Source organism: Zophobas morio, unplaced genomic scaffold (assembly GCF_036711695.1).
Source record: "Zophobas morio isolate AGI-343-1 ecotype UQ-CSIRO unplaced genomic scaffold, CSIRO_AGI_Zmor_V1 ptg000012l, whole genome shotgun sequence".
Lineage (NCBI taxonomy): Eukaryota > Metazoa > Arthropoda > Insecta > Coleoptera > Tenebrionidae > Zophobas > Zophobas morio.
The window spans coordinates 854,431-876,301 of record NW_026972117.1 but is presented as its reverse complement, the minus strand read 5'-3'; the positions used below and the strand labels follow the sequence as shown (position 1 = coordinate 876,301).

Here is a 21,871-nt window from a genome sequence, read left to right as displayed (position 1 = left end):
ATGATTGGTTGAAACTTGAGCTGATTACCAACCTAAAAAAAGCCGGTGTCCCCTGCACGACTGCGTCTATCTTCACAAATTCGCAAGTGTGAAAATAAATCGAATTTGTACTATTTTAAAGCGTAATTAATTAGCAACACCAAGATGAGCGAAGATCTGCAGCGAAAAATTCAGTCCGAGCTGGACAGTTTCAAAAATACACAGAAAGGTACGGCTTTCGCACCCCCGAATATAACCTCACATTTTGTTAGAGTTGCAGAAAGCCATTTCGTCCAGGCAGCAGCTCGATGGTCAATTAAACGAAAATATGATAGTGAAAGATGAGCTCGATATACTGCCTAAAGATGCCAAAGTCTACAAGTCCGTGGGTCCAGTCCTTATTAAGACAGAGCTCATCGAGGCTAAACAAAACGTGAGCAAACGGATGGAGTACATAAATAAGGAGCTTAAGAGGTGCGACGACTTGATCACTTCGATGGAGAAGAAGCAGGACACTCATAGGGAGTCCCTCCAGAAGCTGCAGCATCAGTTCCAGCAAGCGCAAGTCAAGGCTGCATTGCATGCCTAATATTGGATCTCATTTAGCTTTATTTAATGGATTTATTTATGTAACGGTTAAACTCGAGTTTTGTAATTTTGAAAACTAATAAAATGACGTCGTTAACACAAGGTGATGTTTTATTAGGAATAAAAGGTTGGTTTACTAATTGTGTGACGTCACGGCGACGCACTGGAAAGCTATTGGATGAAATTTCAACAGAGGCGGGAACAAGTGAGAGGCTGAATACACCCGCCAATCAACAATAAGAATTTTGTCACGCGATCTAAACTGTTGTTTCTATTCGTTGTTCAACCCGTTTATTCTTCAAAAAAAGCTTGCATTCAATAAGTGTTTATTTAATACTGACTGTTACATCTTTATTACTATTTTGTGAATTGATAAACTACTTTACAACTAGTGCACAGCCTTCTTCCTTATCAAGAATGTACGACATTCTTTATTTGATATCACACAGCAGAGCCACCCCTCTCAAAGTCCAGTGTCTGGGGTTGTGATCAGTTTCGAAATCAATGGACCCCACGTATTTCTGATCAGTCCGTTGCGGTTTCCTGTATATAGGGCATTCGTACAATTTCGGGTCTTTCCCAGCCGTGGTATTAATAGCGTAAATATAAATAACGGGCATCATCTCATACAGCACTTTGGGTTTGCTTTCAATAAGTTTCCCAGTCCTTCTATCGAGGCCTGCGCCTTCCAGAAACAACCCATGAACGTAAACACCCTCCGCTGGACCCTCCTTCAAGTCTTCCTTATTGTAACGCGTTATAAGATTCTGCAACACGACCGAATCCAACGCCCATCCCTTATGCGCTCTTGTGACATCCTAAAAAAAGAAATTACGCCAGTGTTGACACAAATATTCGAGTACCTGACGCATCGCCGTTAAGAATCCCTGAGGATTAAAAAACCCAGTCATCCAAAACACGTTGGGCTTGCCGTTGTTGCACCAGTTTCTGAATTGGGCGTCCCTTTCAAGAAGCTCTGTATACCAGAATCCTAGAGTGGCAGACTCCCACGATATTTTTTGCCACCGGTCTGGGATTCTGGCGTCGTACATAGCGTCAAGGGCACTTCGTAGACCCTGACTCATGACGATGGTGCCATCAATAGCCAACTTCAAATCACTCAGTGTGGATTTCACTTCTTTGATCACCTTCTGGATTCTGTCGATTTCTTGTCGAAGGAAAATATTCATGGGGAGAAGTGCCCCCATTCTCTGGAGAGCCTCTTTTACCTCGAAACTGTTGTATTGTGGTGGTAATTTCTCTAACATGTCTTCGGCAAGGCTGTAAACCACGCTTTCGCGGGTCTCGCCACCTTGACTGCCACCTTCTTTGGGTTGAACGCTGAGAATCGTGTCCAGAATACCTTTAGCCGTGTTAATCTGGTAAGTGATGTCTGCATTTCCATGGAGCCCAAACACCTCAGGAGTATCCGTCGCCGGAAGACTGTTAATGTAATCTACGTACCCTTGAAGGTTCCGCGTCTGGGGAACTTTGTACCCTTTGTAAAACTCGAACCCCGGCCGCAACAACACGTCGCAGAACCAAACTTGAGTGAACGTCGTCAGTAGTCTCTTGTCAAAGTCATCGGTAACCCGTCCCCCGTACTGGACTTCCCCCAGCATGTAGCATACCGTGGGCCACGAAACCCCTTTCTTGGGGTCCATATCGTCCAGATGGTTTTGTATAAACTGGACACTCGCCGCGAAGTCCGCTTGATTAAACTCGTAGGGGACGTTCCAGCCCAGAGGGCCAAACTTTCGCCTTTCTTGGACCACGGTGTGAAGGAAAGCTACGGCGTACAGTAAAGGTGGCCACTGAGATTGTGCAGAATAGTCCAAGTAATCTTGGGTGATGTTCTGGTACGTGCGTTTCATGCTGGCGCGGATTCCTTGTGGCGGCTCGTTCGTGAATTTTATGGCCATTTGAAGGAGACCTATTGGGAATTGCTCGTGGACTTCGGTGGTTAACCAGATTCTGAAGTTTTCGTGGACGGTTTCCGCGTCGACGATCATGGTCATGGCTTCGGTGGCGAACGGGAGGGATAAGTGGATGTTTTGGAGGAGGACCCAGCCACCGTTGGCCATGGACCAGTCGATCATGTCGCGGGCTACGACTTCTTGACCTTGACCCATGGAAACCGCCTTCAAAGCTGGAAGACTTCAAATGATTAAGATGAATGAAATGAAGATACGTACTCATGTCTTTGACTTTCGCAAGAGCTGAGATTTGTGGCGAAGGATCCGACCCAATGGAGAGGATGCATATCAGAGGGGTCCTTGCTTCGGATTCAGCCCAGGTGGCTTCCAAATCCAGAATGCACGGCTCTCCATATTCAGGTCCCAAAGAATCTAAAGACAACGATGAAACCCACGATCTTTCGTATGTACTTACCAATGATGTATTTTCGTGCTTGTGAGACCGTTCGGTCCGGACTCCAAGACCTTATCAGTAGGAGCTTTCTAAACACGTCCAAACCCTTTTGATATCCGCACGGAATCTCTTCTTCTTCGGGTTTCTCCTTCTCGTACCAAATCCTCCACTCGCGTTCATTGTTTTCGATCTTGATCAGTATGTCTGAAAACGTCTTCAGTTTGTTGATTTCGACCAAATTTAGCCACGTGATGTCCAGAATCCATCGGAAGGGTTTCGGAGTTACCGCGTTCAAATCCAGAGATGCTCCTCCTTTGATGAACGCCATGAACTCCTCGTGGGTGATGATGGCTTTCTGGAGGTCGATTTTCATGGCCATCATCAGCGTGAAGAGGGCTTTGTGGCGTTCGTACAAGCTGCGTTGGGTGAACGCCCACACCTGGAATGTCACACTAGAGGAAGACCTTGTCAAACCTTACCCACCTCTTTCGTCAGGTACTGGAGTATGATCCTGATCCTCTCCATCGTGTCAGGGCTCTTCTCCGACTTGGTGATCGAGCTGTCGAAAATAATCAAGAACTGTTTCAACGAGTTTTGATACATGACGTTCACGTTGCTCATTTCGACGATCAAGAAGTACAAAATGGAGCCTCGAGCGGCTACAGCTCTGAACTCTTCTCTTGCTATGTTGATTTTCTTTTCAGTGTGAGCGGAGACGGAGAGTTTTTGGTTGACTTCTTCGGCGGTGCTTTTTGTGACTTGGAGGACGTTTATGAGTTCCTCGTCTTCTACTAGAGAGCACTCGGAGGAGTTGAGTCTGCTGAGTAAGTTCGTTTCGAGTTCTTTCATGCGTCTTTGGTTTTGCATGACGGATTCGAAGAGGGCGACTCGTTCGGCTTCTAGGTCGGATTTTTCCATTAGAATGACTCTGCCGAGGAGTTGGTCCTCCAAGCCTAGCATAGTCACGGTGAAGTCGATGATGGAGGTCTTGGCACTGATTTCTGGGGAGTAGGGAGGGTTGGGGAGCTTCGTCGTAATGTATAGCATGAAACCTTTCATCACGTCGCACTCTTTATCCCCTACAATCACCTTCTCGATCGAGCCCGACTTGATAAAGTTCTTTTCGAGGACGTTGTCCAGAACCGGGTCTAGTTCGATATCGATGTCTTCAATCAGAAGTGGTTTACCAATAGACAAACAGTCTTCCAGATGCGTCCTGAAGTACTTGTGGTTCAAAGACGTGATTTGGAGACTGTTGTTGGCTTCTTTATTCTTGATCCACATCTTCCCTTGGTTCTGGGGGTCTATTAAGAGCGGGTACGATCTAGACTTAGTAACAATTAGGGCGTTCTGGACTGAGAGTTCGTCGTTCGGCAACCCTTGCAACGTCCACTCCGAAAGAGTGGCACTCTCGACCAACATATTCGTGATGTTGAGATTAAGAGTAAACGGAATGCTCTTCGACTTGAGTATATCCATCCACGTGTTCACCAGATTCGCTCTAAATTCTTGATTGTAGGGTCCACAGTATGACAAAAACCCGGTGGCTAGAAGCACATCCCCGACCAAACGCCCTAGCTGTTCTTTAAACTCTTTACTCTGGTCAGTCCACCTCACCTTCTCCCCTCCCAAACCGTTAATGAGAGTGGTCGCAGTGTTCATCTTTCTCAGACAAGAATTAGCCGCATCTGTCAGTCTCTGTTTCTCGAGTACCGCCTTATCGTACTGCTCTTTCACCTCGCGCAGACTCTGCTCGCGTTCCTCCAGTTGTTGTTCGGCGGCTGCCAAATCCTCCATGGCCACCTGAAAAACCGCTTTTAATGCCCGGTGGTTGTGGTGAACGACGCACCTTCAGACGGGCTTCTTGAAGCGTGAGGTTGGCTTTGAGTGGGAGCACCTCTCTGTTGACGCTGTGGAAGAACGCCATAGCTTTGGTCCACGAAAGCAAGCCGGCGACGTCACCGCAGACGCGCTTCGCAGTGTCCATGTTGTAGTCCTCCATCTCGAAATAGGGTTGGAGGAACTCCACCATTTCGTTGTTGATGATGTCTTTGGGGTAGTTTTGGAGCTGCAGGAGGAAAGTGGTGGAGGCCATCATCTGGGTTAACGAAAATTACGACTCAAGTTCCAGGACCAATAAAAAAATGACAGTCGTGTCACGTGATTCAAACTCGCCTTGTATTGGCTGTTGGTTTGTCGAAACGCCAGTTTTGTGTTTATGTTGTTAATTTTGTCAATTAAATGGTCGTGTGTGATAATTTCCTGTGAAGCCGTTTCTCGAGTGGGGTTGAGGTACGAATAGTTTGAAAATCAATACATTCGCGTTCTTTTATCGTTCCTGCTGCATTCACACAGTTTTGGATCTTTTCCAACTAGTGTAAGTCGGAAAAATAATAGAGACCGGTCGCCGCTTGAATAATAAATCACAATCAAAGCATGGTTATTCATTAATTTATTTGCCTTGACATTATGTAGATTCTTTATTCAGCTAAGTTTGAGTGGAATGAGTTGGTTAATTAATGGAATGTCTCGAAATCGGCGCCGATTTAATAAAATAGTTTCGTTTGAATAGTGGAAGTGTGCATTGACCTACAATTTTAAAATGGTAAGTGGCATCGCGTTATTTCAAATTCTGAAAAATATTATCCAACCATATTTTTATTAAAAGCTGCATTCTTATTTTTGTATTTTAATTTTACAGAAAACGTTGGCGCTTGTCTCGTGGATGCTGCTTTTGACCCCTGAACCTTCTATCCAACAATGTTCAACTGAAATCCAGAAGAACGGTTTACGAACGTTCACTTGTTATCGCTGCCAAAACACGAACTTCGAGAATTTCCTGTACGATTTTTTTGACAACGTGGATGCGAATTCCACATCGCATCGCCACAACGAAATCTACAACGTGGTCATAACGAACTCACATTTCGCAAACATCCACTCGTTTGCTCTTCCGTTGCCGAAGAAGCACAAACTCAAGCAGTTTTCTCTCACGAATTCGTCGGTGGAAGTGATCGAAGACTACGCTTTTGAAGAATTCGTCAACGTTACGCTTCTAGACTTGAGTAAGAACAAGCTCAGCGAGATATCTTTCGTCAGGACGTTACCGACACGTTTGGAAATGCTACTCTTGAACGACAACAACTTCGAATCCATTAGAAACGTTTTCGAGAATTTAGTGTCGCTGAAACATCTGGATTTGAGCAGCTGCAGACTTAGAACAATCGATCCTCACAGTTTCTCCACTTTTACGAAAGAAGTGTTTATTAGCGTTAGAAATAACAATCTAACGTCGTTCGATGTGGTTTTCGAAGACGGCGTAAGACTAGAAGCGGATCTAAGTTTCAACAAAATCAAACACATTGACACCAGAACGAAACGAATCTACTTCAGGAGTTTAAACGCCAGCTATAACAACATCCAGAGCATCAGCGACATAAGTTGTCAAGACTGCAACTATCACTATTACCGCAGAAACATCAACGTTATAGATTTTTCCTTCAACGACCTAAACAACACCAACTTCTTGACTGCGCTCAGCGGCGTGAAAACAGAGTGTCTCAATCTATCAAACGCTAACATCGACGAGAAGTTTGACTTCGAGACTTGTCAGAAGTATGTGAAGAAGAAGCTCGATTTGAGCAACAATAACATCAAGTTTGTCACTCCGAAGATGTTCGGGGAGCATTTTCACCTAGTCGTGTTGACTTTGTTTAATTCGTCTATAATCAGCATTAGTGAGAGAGGGTTCAGCGATTGTTCAGTCAACGTCTTGAACATCAGTTCGAACTGGATGACGGAACTCAAAAATCACACGTTTGATAACTGTAGGATAGCAAAACTTGATATTTCGGGGTGTCATATTGATACAATTGAAGCAGACGCTTTTTTGGGGTTGCATTTAAGTCACACTTTGGATTTAAGTCGCAACAGGATAACGTACATCCACGTGAACACCTTCCAGAATTTATCGAACGTTGACGTGATAGATTTGTCGTTTAATTTTTTGAAGACAGTGGAAGATGGTTGGTTTGTGGGGTGTCAAGATTTGAAGATTTTGGATTTATCAAATTCGGGGGTCGAGGTTATAAAAAGCGAAGCTTTTTCGGGTGACTTTCAACTGAGGGAATTGCACTTGGAAAACAACCTTATTAAGAGAATCGATTTTGATACTAGGAGCGTGATTGGAGTGATGAACTTACAAAGCAACAAATTTGATACTTTGGAATTTTCTTTTCTTTTAAGCTCGTCGGCGGTTGTTGTTTTGTTGAAGAACGACTGGTTGACTAGTCTAACCAACCATTCAGTCGTTGAAACTAGCGTCGTCGAAGAATTAGATCTATCAAACTCGAAGATTATCGATATCGATGCTAACGCTTTTCGGGGATTACGTTTTTTAAGACTTTTAGATTTGTGTAACAATCAACTTGTCACAATCCACCCCAAGACGTTCTTTCCAGTGAAGAGACTCCAACGGTTGGATTTAAGCGGGAATCGCATTATCACATTTTCACAAAATGCTTTTTCTTTTGGTAATCGGTTAGAAGAACTTGGCATATCTTTCGCAGACGCTACTAACTTAGCCCAGAATACTTTCATTACGTTGAACCACTTGAAAGTAATGAACATTTCAGATACGAAGGCACTATCATTGGAAGGGAATTGTTTCAAGGGTTTGATACATCTGGAAACCCTCAACCTCCACAACGTTGACATTCTGAACATCACCACTGGAGTGTTCAACGGCTTAAATAATCTTCAAAGCAACGACTTCAAAACTTTGTTCAGAAATATAAACATCATCAAAAGAGGCACTTTTGAGGGGATGTCAAACCCCGACACTTTAGATTTGAGTGGTTTGAAGATATTTTCCCTAGAAACAGAAGCCTTCATCGGTCTCACCAACCTAAAGGAACTATTTTTGCAAAACAATCAACTTACAGCGATCGTTAATAGTACTTTCTCCGGCTTGAGTTGTCTGAAGACGCTCAACTTATCGCACAATAACATTTATATTTTAGAAATGAAGGCGTTCTTCGGCTTGGTTAATCTAGAAGTGTTATCAATCAGCAACAACAATCTAACCAAGCTAGCTCTAGGCACTTTCCAGGGATTCCCGAATCTAAGAGTGATGAACTTGCACAGAAACAACGTCAATAAACTTCTCACTGGCACTTTTTCGAATTTGAAAAAATTAGAGGACTTGGATTTGTCGTACAACAATAAAACGAAACTGAAGATGCAGAACTTGATGCCCTTGATTGGGTTGAAACGCCTAGATCTGACCGGAAACCACCTCATAGCGATAAGCCACATGGACTTGATTTGGTCTTTGAAGAAGTTGAAGTTAGTGGGAATCAGCGGGAATAAGTGGCAATGCGACCACCTCGTCGAAATGCTGAAAGCATTTCGAAACTCAGACATCGACTGGGTGGCCTCTGCAAACGTAACTTTCACACACGATAACATAAACGGAATCAAGTGTTACAACATTTGTACGATTTTTTACTGTCCAGACGAAGCTGACGGCTTATGGAAAAACGAATCCACCACCAAACTACCTGGATTTTAATCGTATTTTGTAACTGTTGTGTTAATAAAGTTTTGAATTCGATTTGGTTTTGTTACAACCTTGAGAGACTCCGCCCATGATGGCTTCGGACAGGAAGCCGCAGTATCCGGGATGACCGGGTGAAGTTTCCTTTGAAACAGCACCAGAACGCAGTCCATGATTCGCATAATCAGGTGAGGAGGGCGTCCCAGTTTCCGCACCGTAGCTACAAAAGACACTTTTTATTCAACCAACCCTATAATACCTTCCAACCGATGTGTGCTGGTTTGATGGTATTCAGAGCCGCTTCTGCTTCTTCTAGAGCGGGTTTCGCGGCTTCCAACTTCTCCTCGGCTAGAGCCTTCTCCACAGCGATCGAAGAAACCAAAATTTCTGCCTTCTCCTTAACCTTCTGTACTTGGTTTTTGACAATTTCGGCTTGCATCGCTCGTTCTGTCACCTCCGTGAGGACTTTCTCGGCACGTTTGGACGCATCCGCGAGCTCTTTTTCCATAGAAGCCAGTTCTTTCTTCAAAACTAGAACAGAGGAAGAGGCTTCGGCAAGCTTTTCTAAACCTGTGTCCATTCTGAGAGCGCCGTCACTGAGTTCCTTTTTCTTGTTCTTGTAAATGCTCTTGTACCCGGCGATGAAGTTCAAGTAGGATTTGGGTGTGACGTGAGTCGCTCTGCGGAATCTCTGGAAGTACTCGACGGAAGTGGCTGAAACTACGTCTTGAATGGACCCCAAAGCTTTAACTAACTCTTCTTTGACCTCTTCCGTGCAGGCGATTTTGAAGTCGGTGAGGAAGTGACGCGCTACTAGTACCAGAGCGTCTCTGGGCCACGGCTGGAACCAGTCGATGGTGCAACCGGAAATGAGAGCCGGGAATCGAAGGGCCCGGTTCCGGAATTTTTCCCCAACCTGAAAAAATTCTTTAGTTCTGGCTACACCAAAGTGTGTGGGTTACAGGAGAAAAGCAAAAGACGACGTGCAAGTTTTGGCACGTCCTATTCATGAAGTACTCCATGACGCTTTCGGGGTTTAGGGATCTCTTCGGGTTCTCTCTCTTCATCACAGGCGTCACCTCTTGGATGATTTCGGCTTGCTCGTCTTTCGTGAAGAGATTCGAAATCACTCCGGACGATAAAATGTTGTTCAAGTACTCGAGAAATCCTTCTTCTTTGATGTCTAAATCAGTGAAAATAAAAGTGGTACCTTTGCCTTGGCAGCCGCAAGAACGATAAAGAACTTTTAAGTCTTCTAAAAAGTTGGCGATGTTGTAGGACCTGGTTAACGTGATCTGGAAGGTTTTGTAGCCGGCGATAAACGACGAGAGTTTCGTGAGGGATTGTTTGCCACTTCCGCCGACCCCTGAAGACTCAAGTTAAGCACGCGGACACTGAAGAGCACAATACTGACCAACGAGCATCACGTTTCCTCTCGGATGACGAATTACTCTTGATATTTTCACCAAGTGGAGCATGGCATCTGGGAAAAATACCAAATCCATTCCAGAACCTCGGACCATTTCGTTAAATTGTGCCAAAAACATGTCCAATCTCTCTCTTAGTTCGTTTTCGGCGGTTACCGGTTCGTACACTTTGGGAAGTTCCATGTCTGCGTCTTCCCCTTCTTCGCCAGTGGGTTCAGGGGCGTCTCTAAAAAACACTGATAGATTTTTAATTTTTACAACAATATAGGGCGGACCTCATGAAATCTACAAAAACTGGATTAGGTTCCGTTTTCTTTCTAAATTCCGCCCCCAGTTCCTGTTCCACTAAACTTAACAACTCCTCGTTGAACCACTTCTTGTCTTCTTCTATGGTAAACCGATCTGAAAATACCCTTGTACATTCGTGCTTCCACAGGACCATCATGCACCCTTCTGACTCTATCACGGTAGATAAAGTCCCAATCTACAAGACAACGTCAAAACAAAACCCATCTGTACACACCTAGTCAGTTACCATCCCCTGCCAAATCCTAGACAGATCCCTCAAAGAGAAAACATAGTGGAATTTTGCGGGTGTCGGCAACAACTTCGCTCTTGTATTCTTCCACAGAATCCTCGTCAGAGGAATCAGCTTCTTCACCAGATTCCTCACCTCTAGCGTGAACCCTCTTTTGACGTTGTAGTGACCCTGGGCGATCACCCCGAAAATCTTGTCAATGGACATGTCAATTGGTAAAGGACAATTAAACATGCAAAACTGCCTTTTCAACCTCGACGGTATGTCGTTTCGGCCACCCCCAGGCTGTCCCATCGCTGCCACAAACTGCACGTCCACGATGGTCGTAAACTCTCCAGGTTTCTCCAAACTGTAGAACCCACCCATGTCCATGGTCTGGCGAACGATTTCATTTGTTATTTGGTCACCCCAACAATTGATCTCTGGCAGATTGATGTCGTCTATGAAAATAATCATCTTTTTGCCATTGGGAGCTCCGAACGTGTTCCCCATTCTCTTATCGACGTAACTCTCAATTGTCTTTTGGAATTGATAAGGCGACGTGGCACTAGAAAAATTGAAAGATCGGTTGAGATAAATTTCAGGGTTGGCGTTCTTTATGTAAGACTTCATCATGACGGTCTTGGCAGTCCCTTGCTCACCTACCACCAAAACGGCCTTCTCTTGCTTCGCTATAGTGTGAATCAAGTAATTGATGCGGACGTTGTCGGGAATGGGGATCAAAATCGTGGAATATTCAGGCGTAGCGAGCTCCGGGTACACGTAATTCGTGACCATGGTGCTCCACAGGACCCACTCACCGTCAGAATTGACCACATAATCGAAGACAGTAGCGTCAGGATTTTTGCGATCGTTTTTGGGCAAGTCCAACTCTGTTAAATTCTCTTTAAGGAAACGATCGTATTTGCTTCGATCGGCGGTTTCAAGGAATGCCCCCATGCCCCAAATCAGCGCGAAAACATACAGCTTGGACATGTGCTCGTTCGTGAAGGGTTTGTTCTCTTCGACCTTCTCCGACTCGTCCAACAAGTCGTCGTCTAAATCACCCTGATCAGACTTGGAAGCTGAAAGATCTTCGGTTTCGTCGACCTGCACGGGAACCAACCCTTCTAGGAGTTTCAACATTTGAAGAGTTACGTTACATTCGAGAACGTCCACGACGAGTACCAAATTCTGCGTCCCCCAGGCATACAGTTCCCCGTAGGATTCGTCGAACAACTTGTGGAACAGTTCTTGTTCTCTCACACTTCGCTTTTTCAACCATGCGGCCACCACGGGCTTCCAGTTCAGTCCAGAGGAACTCATGTAGACCATTCCGTTTCTAGAGACGGTGGCTGGGGAGGCGTTGTCGATGTTGTGTGGTTCGAAGATGATCTTGCACGTTGGAGCCATGGATAAACGATCGCCGTTGGCTAGAGTTAGAGTTTTGTTGTCGTCGAGGACCGAGTTTAGATTTTCGATCCATATACTGTCGACCGGACCGTCGAGGACCAACCAGACGTATTCTCCTACAAATGGATTAAGACTTTGATGGGGTGTGTTTGAAGGTTACATACCTTGTTTTAGCTTCAGAGTTTTCCGCCAGAGGGCCGAGAAGATACCGTCCGTCCAGTCGTTGGTGGCGACGTCCAGGCGCCCGAACATTTGGGCTGCCGTGATGGCTTTCGGATTCATTCGCATCTCCCTTGAAACGATCATAGTCAGAGAAGGTTTTAGTCAATAACAGTAAAAAACCTGTGGTAGTCACCCATCTGGGTCAAAGCTCTCATCAAAGTCTGAATGCAAGTGGTCTTCCCGGCCCCGGTGGGCCCTAAAGTCATGATTCCGTGGCGAACCCGCTGGGTTTCATACAACTAGGAAAAGTTTGCTCAACTTTATAGTCTAGCTAGAGTTTCTTCTCACTTGTATAAGTTTCAAAGCCCACGACGGGTGATTGATGAGGCCCGCCTCTTCCACTTGCGTGTTAATGGCCTCTTCCAACTCCGGATAGGCAGTTTTTTCCAGCGCCTGGTTGGGAAAGAGGTCAGCCACCAAAGAAATAAAGAGCGGCTCATCTTCATCGATCAGCTTGGATAGATTCATATCACGCAAAACCCTCATGACTATCGTACTTTCGCTGTCTTTATTATTGACACGTTTGGCAGCACCCAGACTACGCAAAACCGATAAAATATTGCGAAGACCGAAATCGTAATGGACCTGAATCGATTTGGTTAAAATTCGACACGAAAAGTGTGAGGGGAGACCTGTTTGGTGAGCTGCTCCTCACAAAGCTTGTACAAAGTATAAAATTTCCTCGCCAAGGTGATGTTCTCCAGGAAGCCGCAACTAGCCAACTTGACTCGGATGATGATTTGACGGTCAGGGACCATCATCGCGACGGTGCGGAACTGGATTTTTAAGTTCTCGGGGAGTTCCTTCCGGCCGGCGTAACCTGGATTCTACAAAAAAAGTTTTGTTTTTGGATACAAGAGACACGGTTTACCATGGTGATGAAAATTCCAAACTCGGGACACATTTCGACGATATCGCCGTCCGTGAACTGGAAGTTCTTTCGTTTTTCTTTCTTGCTGGCTAGAACGACGGCTACTTGTTGGGCTGCCACCGAAAGAACTGGCAGCTCGATCCTGTTGAACTCGTCGAAACAGCCCCAGGAACCCGATTGAGCTAGACCTTTGTAGATGCGGCCTAGACCTCGATAGTCCATTTGGTCCGAACAGTTGAAGACCACTACGTACTTGGCGAGAGTTTTACCCATGTCTTTGACGGTCTCTGTTTTGCCGGTACCGGCTGGTCCACACGGAGCGCCACCCATGCTCATGGATAAAGCTTGAGCCAGAGTTATGTAGCACCTAGAAGCCAAAATTTTTGACCACGTTGAGGACTTGTCTAGACGGACCTGTCGGTGAGGGGAGTAATCACCAGACGGTCAGTACACCCCAAGTACTCATTCTGGTACGAAAACGAAACGTCCGTTATTATGATCAAGGTTTTGTCTTGCTCTTCCTTGAAGTAGAAGCGGCACTGCTTCAACCACTCGAAGTCGTTGACGTGTCTTACGTTCATCCGACACTGCAAGTTTGGAATCACACAAGAACTAGTTACAGTGACTTACCAAGATGTCGAAAATGTCTCTCTGGTGCACGTGGATGGTGATCAAAGTTTCAAATTTAGTGCGCTCTATTTTGGTGAGGTCTCTAGTGGTTTGGTCGATTAAAGTGTTGAGTAATTCGAGGAACTTGTTGTTGGTGTCGGCCATCACCTTTTTGTCGTGTCGGGCTTGCATCAACGCCAATTCGGCGTCTCTGGTCCAAATCATTTGCAGCCCCAAGAGTCCGATCTTGAAAGAAAAATCTAAAAATCGTCGAGACAAAGCTTACCCTACCTGCGCCGGCATCTTCTCCAAGAAGAGAAGCAAGTGGAAGTTCCCGTCGTTTATCATTCCGTTGGCTTGTCTTATGATCGAGTGTAACGAAGCCTGTGAAGTTACCAACAGTTGGGTCAACCAAGTTTCCACGCTCCCTTCAGCCCGGACTGCTTTCTCCAGCTGTATCATCTCTCCTTCGGACGACACAATCGCCGTTATCTTATTGTACTCGATATCGTGGAATTTCACCCATCTCGTGTTATCAAAAATCGAAAGGAGATGGTTCTGGATGGTGTGCGAATCCGAAGCCTGACCCAGAATTTCGAGCAGCGCCGGATCTGAAACGAAGAAGAATCTCGGGAACATCATGCGCTTCCTCTCTAAGTAACCACTGAGGGATTTCTGACACAACTCCAGTTGCTCTTGGAGGTGTGGTAACAGCTGCTTGAGAAGATCGTCGCCGACGCAACAAGCCACCACTCCCGGAGTTTCGTGCGCTCGCTGCATGATCTTCTGCCAGGATTTATCGATTTTGGAGAAGCGTTTGGCTTCCTTGGGGAGTTGTTTGGCGATGTCGCCACCCACGAACACGGCTTCCAAGTAAACCCACATGTTTTGCACCAACAACCAGCGTTCCAGAATCTCGTTGGTGTTGGAGAGGTCGTGCACCCACTGTTGAATTTGTTTGCGGAAAGGAGCGTTGTATCTGGAAGGAGAAGTTACGGATTGTGGGTACTGCGGTGTACGTACCTGTTGGACAAGAGAGATCCTAGTACCATGAGGCTGTCTTCTAGTTGGCCTATTGTTTCAGCGGTGGTGTCCCCTCGGAGTAGGAGTTCTCCTCGGTTGTTGAAAGTCATGAAGGTTAGTTCGTGGACGGACCATTCGTTCGTGACTTGGCGCAACTTGGCTTCTATGTCTTTTTCTTTCATTGCGGAGATACAAATGTCCTGGAAGAACGAAGTAGAAGTGGTTCGTGTTACATTTTAAACGACTCACCTCGATGTCTTCTTTGTGTTGTAACAAAGGTGCTTCTAGGATGTTCTTGAGGCAAAAACCGTCACTCTCGAACTCGAAGATGTGATTGAGGGAATCCATGATTCTTTGCCAGTGGCGTGGTTTCATGGCTTTGTTGGCCATCAGTTCCAAGAGAGGACACATGTCGTTGAAGTCGTCGATGGTTTTCTTCAGTGCGAAGAAAGCAGGCCACTCTTTTAAGCCTTTCGGAAGCTTCCTGCACCGGTTTTGGAATTCCATGAGTTCGTTGTTGATTTCTTCGATGTTGACTTCTCCCCACGGAATATCGTAGTAGCTGGTCACCCGATCGATAACGTCGTTGTAAAGTTTGTACAGTTTTTGCAGAAGGTTCAACTCTTTGCGTATTTGTGCTAGATCTGGATAATCGGTAGTGGGTAGACCGAAAAGTTCTTCACCGCTTTGGTACGTCTGCAGTTTACGCCACATTCCATCAAAACGATTCTAAAACACCGAATTAGAAAATCGAAAAATCAAAAAACAGTTCTACTTGGAATAGAATGAGCCGATCCGAGGCTTCTCGCGGCGTAAGCCCAGGCTGCATCGGACCCGCAGTTCTATACTCGTTACAATAGTCAATCTTGTCTTGTCTAAACTTCTCAAGGTTGGTCCGAAGATCAGTTTGGAATTGCGGCTGCATCTCCAGCAAATTCACTTGAACCTTAAGAGCATGCTCCAACAGTCTGCTCCAGGTGTACCGTAAGCTATCGACTTGTTCCAAAATTTCGCGTTCGATCATCACGTTGTGACGATTTAGAACGTTGAAGGCGTCCTAAAAGATAAACTAGAGTGGAATGAAGCGGAAGGAAAATCGGTACCTCGATAGGGTCGATTTTGAGTTCCATGTCCACCTCTTGCTCGCGAATTTTCTTCAAGGTGTCCATGATCAGACGAACGTCGTCCAAATCGCGAATCGTGCGTTCGAGCTTTCGCTCCATTTCGCTGATCACGGCGTAGACGTAGTCCATTTCGCGTCGGTATTTCTTCTTCATGGCTTGACCGATTCTGTGGAAAAAGTGGACATCAAGAGAGCTATTGAATAGAATTGCTGACCTATGTGTGCAGGACCTAATTTCGGTAACCAGTCCATACTTGAGTTTCTCCGTGGATATGGCAAGGCAGTTACTGATCACGAAAACGTCAGGTTCGGTGGTCAACCTTTCGTTGAGCTCTTCGTGTTTTCTTAAGGACGTTTCAAATTCGTTCAAGCAAGCGGTAAGTAGCTCCCTTTGGGTCTTTTCGTTTCGCCACAGAATGTTGTACGGTCTCCATTTAGATATGAACTGGGTCATTTCCTGCGAGACGGTTTGACTGTGATTCAACAATTTTTGTTAACGTGTAGTCAGTCGCACCTGTTTCATTTCCTGTGTGCAAATCGACAACAACGACAACGTCTTCAACACTTCCTTGTTCTCCATGACGAAGTTGTGGAAGTTCTTCTGCTGGAAGGGAAACATGGGTTTCTCTTCCGTCGCCAGCCTATACAACTTCCGCCTCCTCGCTCTAAAATCTTCGTCTTTCGTCTTAATCGGTCCCCCTTTGCTCGGCTTCTGACTCATTCGTGAACGATTGACAATATCCATTAGATTGGCTCTGGTACCAGCTATTTTTTTCCATACGGACTTTTTGGGGACTGGAGTCTTGCGGGCCATAATTTACAAAGCCGCATGCCGGGAAGTGTAAATGTCGTGTGGATTTTTATGCAGTCAGTGTAGACGGTGATTTTTGGCGTGTACATGACATTCGTAAACAATGGTATATATACAGTGAAGGTGTTGGTAGTAACAGTGTTGAGAGTTAAGTGTGATGGGGTGTAGTGGGTGATGTAGAAAAGGAAAACAAACCTCGATTAATTTCTTGTTTTTTGATGCATTCAACAGTTGTATAAGTTTCATGCTGCTACTGCTAAACCACAGGTTACTTACTTGTTTCTTAAAACTTGTACAACTGTCTCCTGGGGGCTTTAAAAAGTCATCATCATTCCTCCGAACAGAAATTCCAGACACAGATGACGATGTTTATGACAGTGCACGCATTACTTACGACGAAAGTTCGTCATGACGCATGTATTTAAACAATTTGAGAAAAATTTACATCGTTGTTTCTGCATAGTAAACACCAAGTGCATTTATTTACATTGCAGAAAGCCACAAGAAGAACGTCGATGATGGTATGATTGGAGCTCACCTGTGGCTTTCCGCGCATCCACTGTCCAACACCCTTCGACACAGAGGTGATGTTCTTCCCGGCCAAGTTCAACACATCTTGGACTTCCTCCAAGTTCGGCTGAACGGCCACTTTCGGTATCAACAACACCGAATTCAGGATAAAAACGGGCGTCCTCTCCGAGTGATCTACGACAATCTCTGTACCTCCAACCACCCAAATCTGACCACCTACATTCCACAGCAAATCGTCTTCGTAAAGCCTCCAAAGACTGCCTGGTCACTCTCACAAGAACATCCACCACCTTCCGACTGTAGTACCTCCTCATCTCGCTCACTGCCCCCTTCACCATATCCTCCATAGCCTTGGACATCCCCCCACTCAAAAGCAAATGAGGTTTCTCGAAACACTCCCACACCAAACTCCAGTCCGACTGTTGTTGTGTCGACCCACTCTCTTCGGTCTGCTCCGCCTCGTCTTCGGAGAAGATGTCTTCGTCGTTCTGCGACGGACAGTCGATGCGCGCTTTACGCACCAGCATGAGGATCTCCTCGACGGCTTCCTCCACCATGAGGCTCTTGCGGTGGAGGTCCGTCGCTGCAGTTCTACAAACTTCGTCCATTTTGTCGCAGAAGTCGTCGATGGTCCAGGGGCCGTCGTCCACTTCGGGTAAAGCGTGCAGCTGCACCGATTGCATGAGACTGAGGACCTCCAAGACTCGGTTGGTGTAGACATCGTGGACTCTCTCGGTCAAAATTTTGAATCGCTTGATGGAGTCGTTGGACTTGTCGACGAAGTCCTTCCAGTCCAAGGACACCCAAGTGAGTTTGTGCATGCCTTCGGCGACGATGTCGGTGAGTTTGACCAGATGGGGAAGGAAGAGGGGGCGGACTTCGAGCTTGACGGAACGGACCACCGTCAGGAGGTCTTCGATCAGGAACTGTACCAAAACGCTATCGAACTGACAAACATGCGCCTTAGAAGGGTGTTACCTGGAGATGATCCTTAATCAAGCTAAAGTGCTCCTGCTTGCAGTACAGAGTCATAGCGACCATGGGTACCGGGAGGTCCATCTTGAGCATCAGATCCGTCTCCCGGATCAGCAACGGAATCGTATTGTGCAGTTTGACTTTGATGCGCTGTTGCTCGGGACACACCGCCAGTAGATTCCGCTTAAGACAATTATCGACGTCGCAAATCTAGAAATAAAATTTTACGACACTTTACAAGACTTTTAACATGATTACGTGTTGATTCATCCAAATGGCTACCATATCCGTTTCGTACGACTTTAGGGTTGTTTCAGCTGCTTTATGTCTTCTGGATAATTCCGCGGTCGCTGGGAGGTTCCTCAAGATATGGTGCGTAGTCACGCAAGACAGTAGTTCGTCTAAATGACACAATAGAGACCTCGCCCATTTGATGCGTCCTGTTGTATCAAAATGAACCTTTTAATCTATTTTTGGTCAAGAAATTACCAGCTATCGGTGGGAACATGATAGGCACCGGCGGATCGTCTTTCTGCTTCTTGTACATTTTGATAATGCGATCGACTTCCTTCTCGCAGTACTTGAGGATGCGTTCGTACTTGTCGTCCATCCGGGTTAGAGGAATCTTTTCGCTGACCTGTGAAAAACTGGCGTCAAAGTTAGCAAAACTACGAAGAAAAGTACTTTTTCGAAGCGCGTCAGAAAACGGATGCCTTGTGGAGTCTCCCAGACGCTATCGAAATTCCTTTCGATGCTGTTCCCGATGTTCTCTTTTAGTTCGTCGGTGTGCGACAAAAACGACCTAAAGTCTGCATTGAATTCCGCGTTTCTTTGATCTAGATAGTCGTATGTTTTATTCATCACTATCGATTTGATTTCGTTGAAGTTCTGCATGGCTTCTTCCAAGGCTACGAATTGAAATGAGTGCCTAAAAATAGAGTTGGAGGTGGTTACCGTCTCCTAGAAGCAACCCCTCCATGCGTCTTTGGAACAAGCTGTTGTAGTCGTCGATTAGATCGAACATGGAGATTATTCTACTCAAGCGTCTGCAGAAGGCGTCGAATTTCCCGAAGACGTAGTTTTCGGAGAAGTTGAAGGACTGCTGTCCGGGAATGAAGGGCTGGTTCTTGACCAGAGTGTAAGTTTTGCGGTAGACTTTATTCAACATGATGCAGTGGGTGAGCTTGTCTTTGACCATAAGACGATCTTGTGACCAAATGGTCTCTTGACCACGACACGTCACGTATTCTTTACAAGTCTCGATCATTTGGTTCGTGATCTTCACCATCAACGCAGACGTCCTCTCCGAAGTGTTGTAAAACTGAGAGATACTATGTATCAGACGCACCGTCTGCAGCAACCCCAAAATCGAAGCTCTCATCTTCACCGGGTCGTCCAAATACAACGAATGACAATTCTTCTCCAACGCCTGTATAAACTTGGCGTTATCTTTAGCTTCGTTGTAACAAAACGTGATCTTCTTATCCGTCTCCGACCACTCCTTCAACGCTTTCGAGTGCCCCAACCGCAGACACAAAATCGTCATCTGCACCTCGCTGGAGTTCACCTGGTTGGAGATCTGCGAGAACTGTGCCCCCCTCTTCTTCCAATACTCGAGCTCGTCCTGAGGTCCCGATGAGTCGTTCTCCCTCCTCACTTGTTCGCTCTCTTTGAGAATTTCGGTCAGGCGCTTGGACCACGACTTGACGCGGTCCTCCAACACTATAAGCTTCTCGGGGTGTTTCGACATTTCGTTCACTTCTTCGGTGTCGAGGATAGACATGGTGGAGCCGCCGTCGTCGAAGAGGTTGCCTTCGTTGCAGACTTCTTCGCAAACTGGAAAAATTCGGAGTTGGGGGGTGTAACACCCAAAGTTGGGGTTTACCTTTCAAAGCGCTGCAGAAGGACCGGAGGCTGGGGAGAAGCTGGTTTTTCACCATGGGGCAGTTGGCGGCGTCGTCTTCGCAGTCGGGGCTGGGGTGGGCGAGAGCCTCCATGAAGACGTGCTCGATGATGCGCTCGACGGTGGTTATTAAACCGATTCGCTGGGCGTCGATTATGCCGCAGAATAAGTCCTGGAAATAATGGAATAAGTGAGGCTAGAATGTCTAAGCCACGCCCGTTCGCTTTGCTACGTGAGGGCGGGGCTTGAATTCGCCAATCAAAACACATGCTACGAACAGAATAGCCAATCAAGTAACGTCCTTGAAAGTAACCCCATTTCTACTAAGTATCGTACTTTCTACCTTGTGGAAGCCTTCTTCGGGGAGCTGCTTAGTCGTGTTCGTCCTAAAAATATAGATGCAGATTCCGGTGAGAGGAACATCCCAGCCGTCCGTCAAAAACAGCTTCTTCTTGTACGTGGGGAGCAGCTGCTGGAGAATAGCTTGTCTGCTGGTACTGGGTTGGACCTGCCTGCTCGTACTAGGTTTATTGGGGTCGATCACTGGCACCACTTCTGTCTCCTCCACGTCCTGGTAAAACCACATCAGCTTGCTCTTCATGTGAGGAAGAAACAACTGATTGATTTCGTCCAGCTGGAAAGAAAATTTTGGCCTAGCTCCACCACCAAAATTCACATACCATGTCTCCCTCGAACACGTGGTCCATGATTTCGTGCCTCGGCAACCCCGTCCCGTCCATCAGGAGCTGGAAGGCGAACTCCAGACGTGGGTCCATCTCGCCCCTCCTCGCCTTCCTCTCGCATTCCTCCCGCCGGCGCTGAAAAACGACACACTTAAAACACCAACTCCAAGAAATTTTCGCCCGTTTTTTTACCATGAGCATCACCTCCGGGTCGCACTCGCTCTCGGACTCGGACTCCGAGTCCGAGGAGTAGTGGCCCTGCGGCCCGTACACGAACATTGTTCTTCGGAGAGCTAGGACAGAGTGCTCATTTTAGCCCGCCGAAGACGACTGTCTCGAGTGTGGTTACTTGCAACGACAAAATAATGCCAGTTCATTTAGGCAAAGGGCACGCGATCGCATTTCATGTCACCCTATGGTTACGCTCAGTGCGAAGTGTGGTGTAATTGTGCCTGAAGAACACCGGGGTTCCTGGCACCAGTTATTTATAAATGGCTCTTATGGCCAGATTGTGGCGAAAGTGCACAACACGTGACGTTCGGTAAAAAAGTCCGATTGTTGGGATTGATGGGACCCGTTGGGGCTTTTAACGGCGGAGTTAATGATGAATGATGGCAGGAGAAAGGAAACTCATTTATTTCGCGGGGGAGAGGCGGGGGAGGGATTGTGGGTGCTGTTAATTAAGGGGAGGTGTGGGGGCGAAGAGTCGCAGACGAGGACTAGAAGTTGAAGTGGAGGGTTGTACAAATTGTTCAATTTGAGATTTTTTTGTAATGAGTAGATCATGCGTGTAGGGTAAGAGAAGTAGTTAACATAACATATGCGTGTTTTTTAGGAAGTTTTGGAAAGAAAGCTCTGTGGATTAGAATTTCAAATTAATTTTTGCCCGGAAATTGGATTATTTCCTGGCGATAGCGACTCGAAAGTCGACAGACTGCCTGACACAGATACAAGTATAAAATATTTTTTTAAAAATCGGTTATGGAAAAGAGCTATTGATTGAAAGTCTACTTATTTTACTTACGTTTATGGACTTTTCGCTTAAGGACCTGTTGGCCAACGCTAATCTTCGCAGGCCCTTTATTACGCCCAGCTTGCTGGGTTTTTTGGGTTGTTCCGACATACTTGAATATTTTTTTAATTTTTGGGAAATCTGTGTCACATAAGATCACCGATATTACTGAATTATATAAAAATGTGCTGTTTCCAGGCAACTATCGTTTGATCGAAGATGTTGCGTCAATATTCACACTTTTATGGTTTGTTTGA

At 46.0% G+C, this 21,871-nt stretch overlaps 3 protein-coding genes across 3 annotated transcripts; 2 read left to right on the top strand and 1 right to left on the bottom strand.

The window, feature by feature from the left end:
• The first annotated feature begins 29 nt into the window (after nucleotides 1-29).
• On the top strand, nucleotides 30-669 carry LOC135127530 (probable prefoldin subunit 6). Its single transcript, XM_064053970.1, has 2 exons — nucleotides 30-208; nucleotides 252-669. Exons 1-2 carry the CDS (start codon nucleotides 145-147, stop codon nucleotides 566-568), a joined length of 381 nt encoding a protein of 126 aa, XP_063910040.1. The 5' UTR covers nucleotides 30-144; the 3' UTR covers nucleotides 569-669.
• Nucleotides 670-901: 232 nt separating this feature from the next.
• On the bottom strand, nucleotides 902-20,880 carry Dhc1 (Dynein heavy chain 1). The gene is made up of 37 exons (XM_064053957.1): nucleotides 20,795-20,880; nucleotides 20,600-20,737; nucleotides 20,263-20,553; nucleotides 19,902-20,091; nucleotides 18,971-19,852; nucleotides 18,701-18,924; nucleotides 18,506-18,653; nucleotides 18,275-18,456; nucleotides 18,020-18,226; nucleotides 17,262-17,967; nucleotides 17,022-17,215; nucleotides 16,214-16,408; nucleotides 15,915-16,156; nucleotides 15,680-15,866; nucleotides 15,352-15,633; nucleotides 14,826-15,305; nucleotides 14,577-14,776; nucleotides 13,845-14,532; nucleotides 13,575-13,799; nucleotides 13,359-13,531; nucleotides 12,945-13,311; nucleotides 12,706-12,900; nucleotides 12,362-12,658; nucleotides 12,194-12,312; nucleotides 12,016-12,143; nucleotides 10,457-11,967; nucleotides 10,197-10,405; nucleotides 9,909-10,147; nucleotides 9,457-9,860; nucleotides 8,762-9,410; nucleotides 8,569-8,714; nucleotides 4,787-5,035; nucleotides 3,421-4,740; nucleotides 2,959-3,376; nucleotides 2,763-2,915; nucleotides 1,431-2,716; nucleotides 902-1,385 (listed from the first exon to the last, which is right to left on the bottom strand). Exons 1-37 carry the CDS (start codon nucleotides 20,801-20,803, stop codon nucleotides 999-1,001), a joined length of 13,920 nt encoding a protein of 4,639 aa, XP_063910027.1. The 5' UTR covers nucleotides 20,804-20,880; the 3' UTR covers nucleotides 902-998.
• LOC135127521 (chaoptin-like) lies at nucleotides 5,116-8,551 on the top strand. Its single transcript, XM_064053958.1, has 2 exons — nucleotides 5,116-5,542; nucleotides 5,639-8,551. The coding sequence occupies exons 1-2, from the start codon at nucleotides 5,540-5,542 to the stop codon at nucleotides 8,507-8,509; spliced, it is 2,874 nt and encodes a 957-aa protein (XP_063910028.1). The 5' UTR covers nucleotides 5,116-5,539; the 3' UTR covers nucleotides 8,510-8,551.
• Nucleotides 20,881-21,871: the final 991 nt, after the last annotated feature.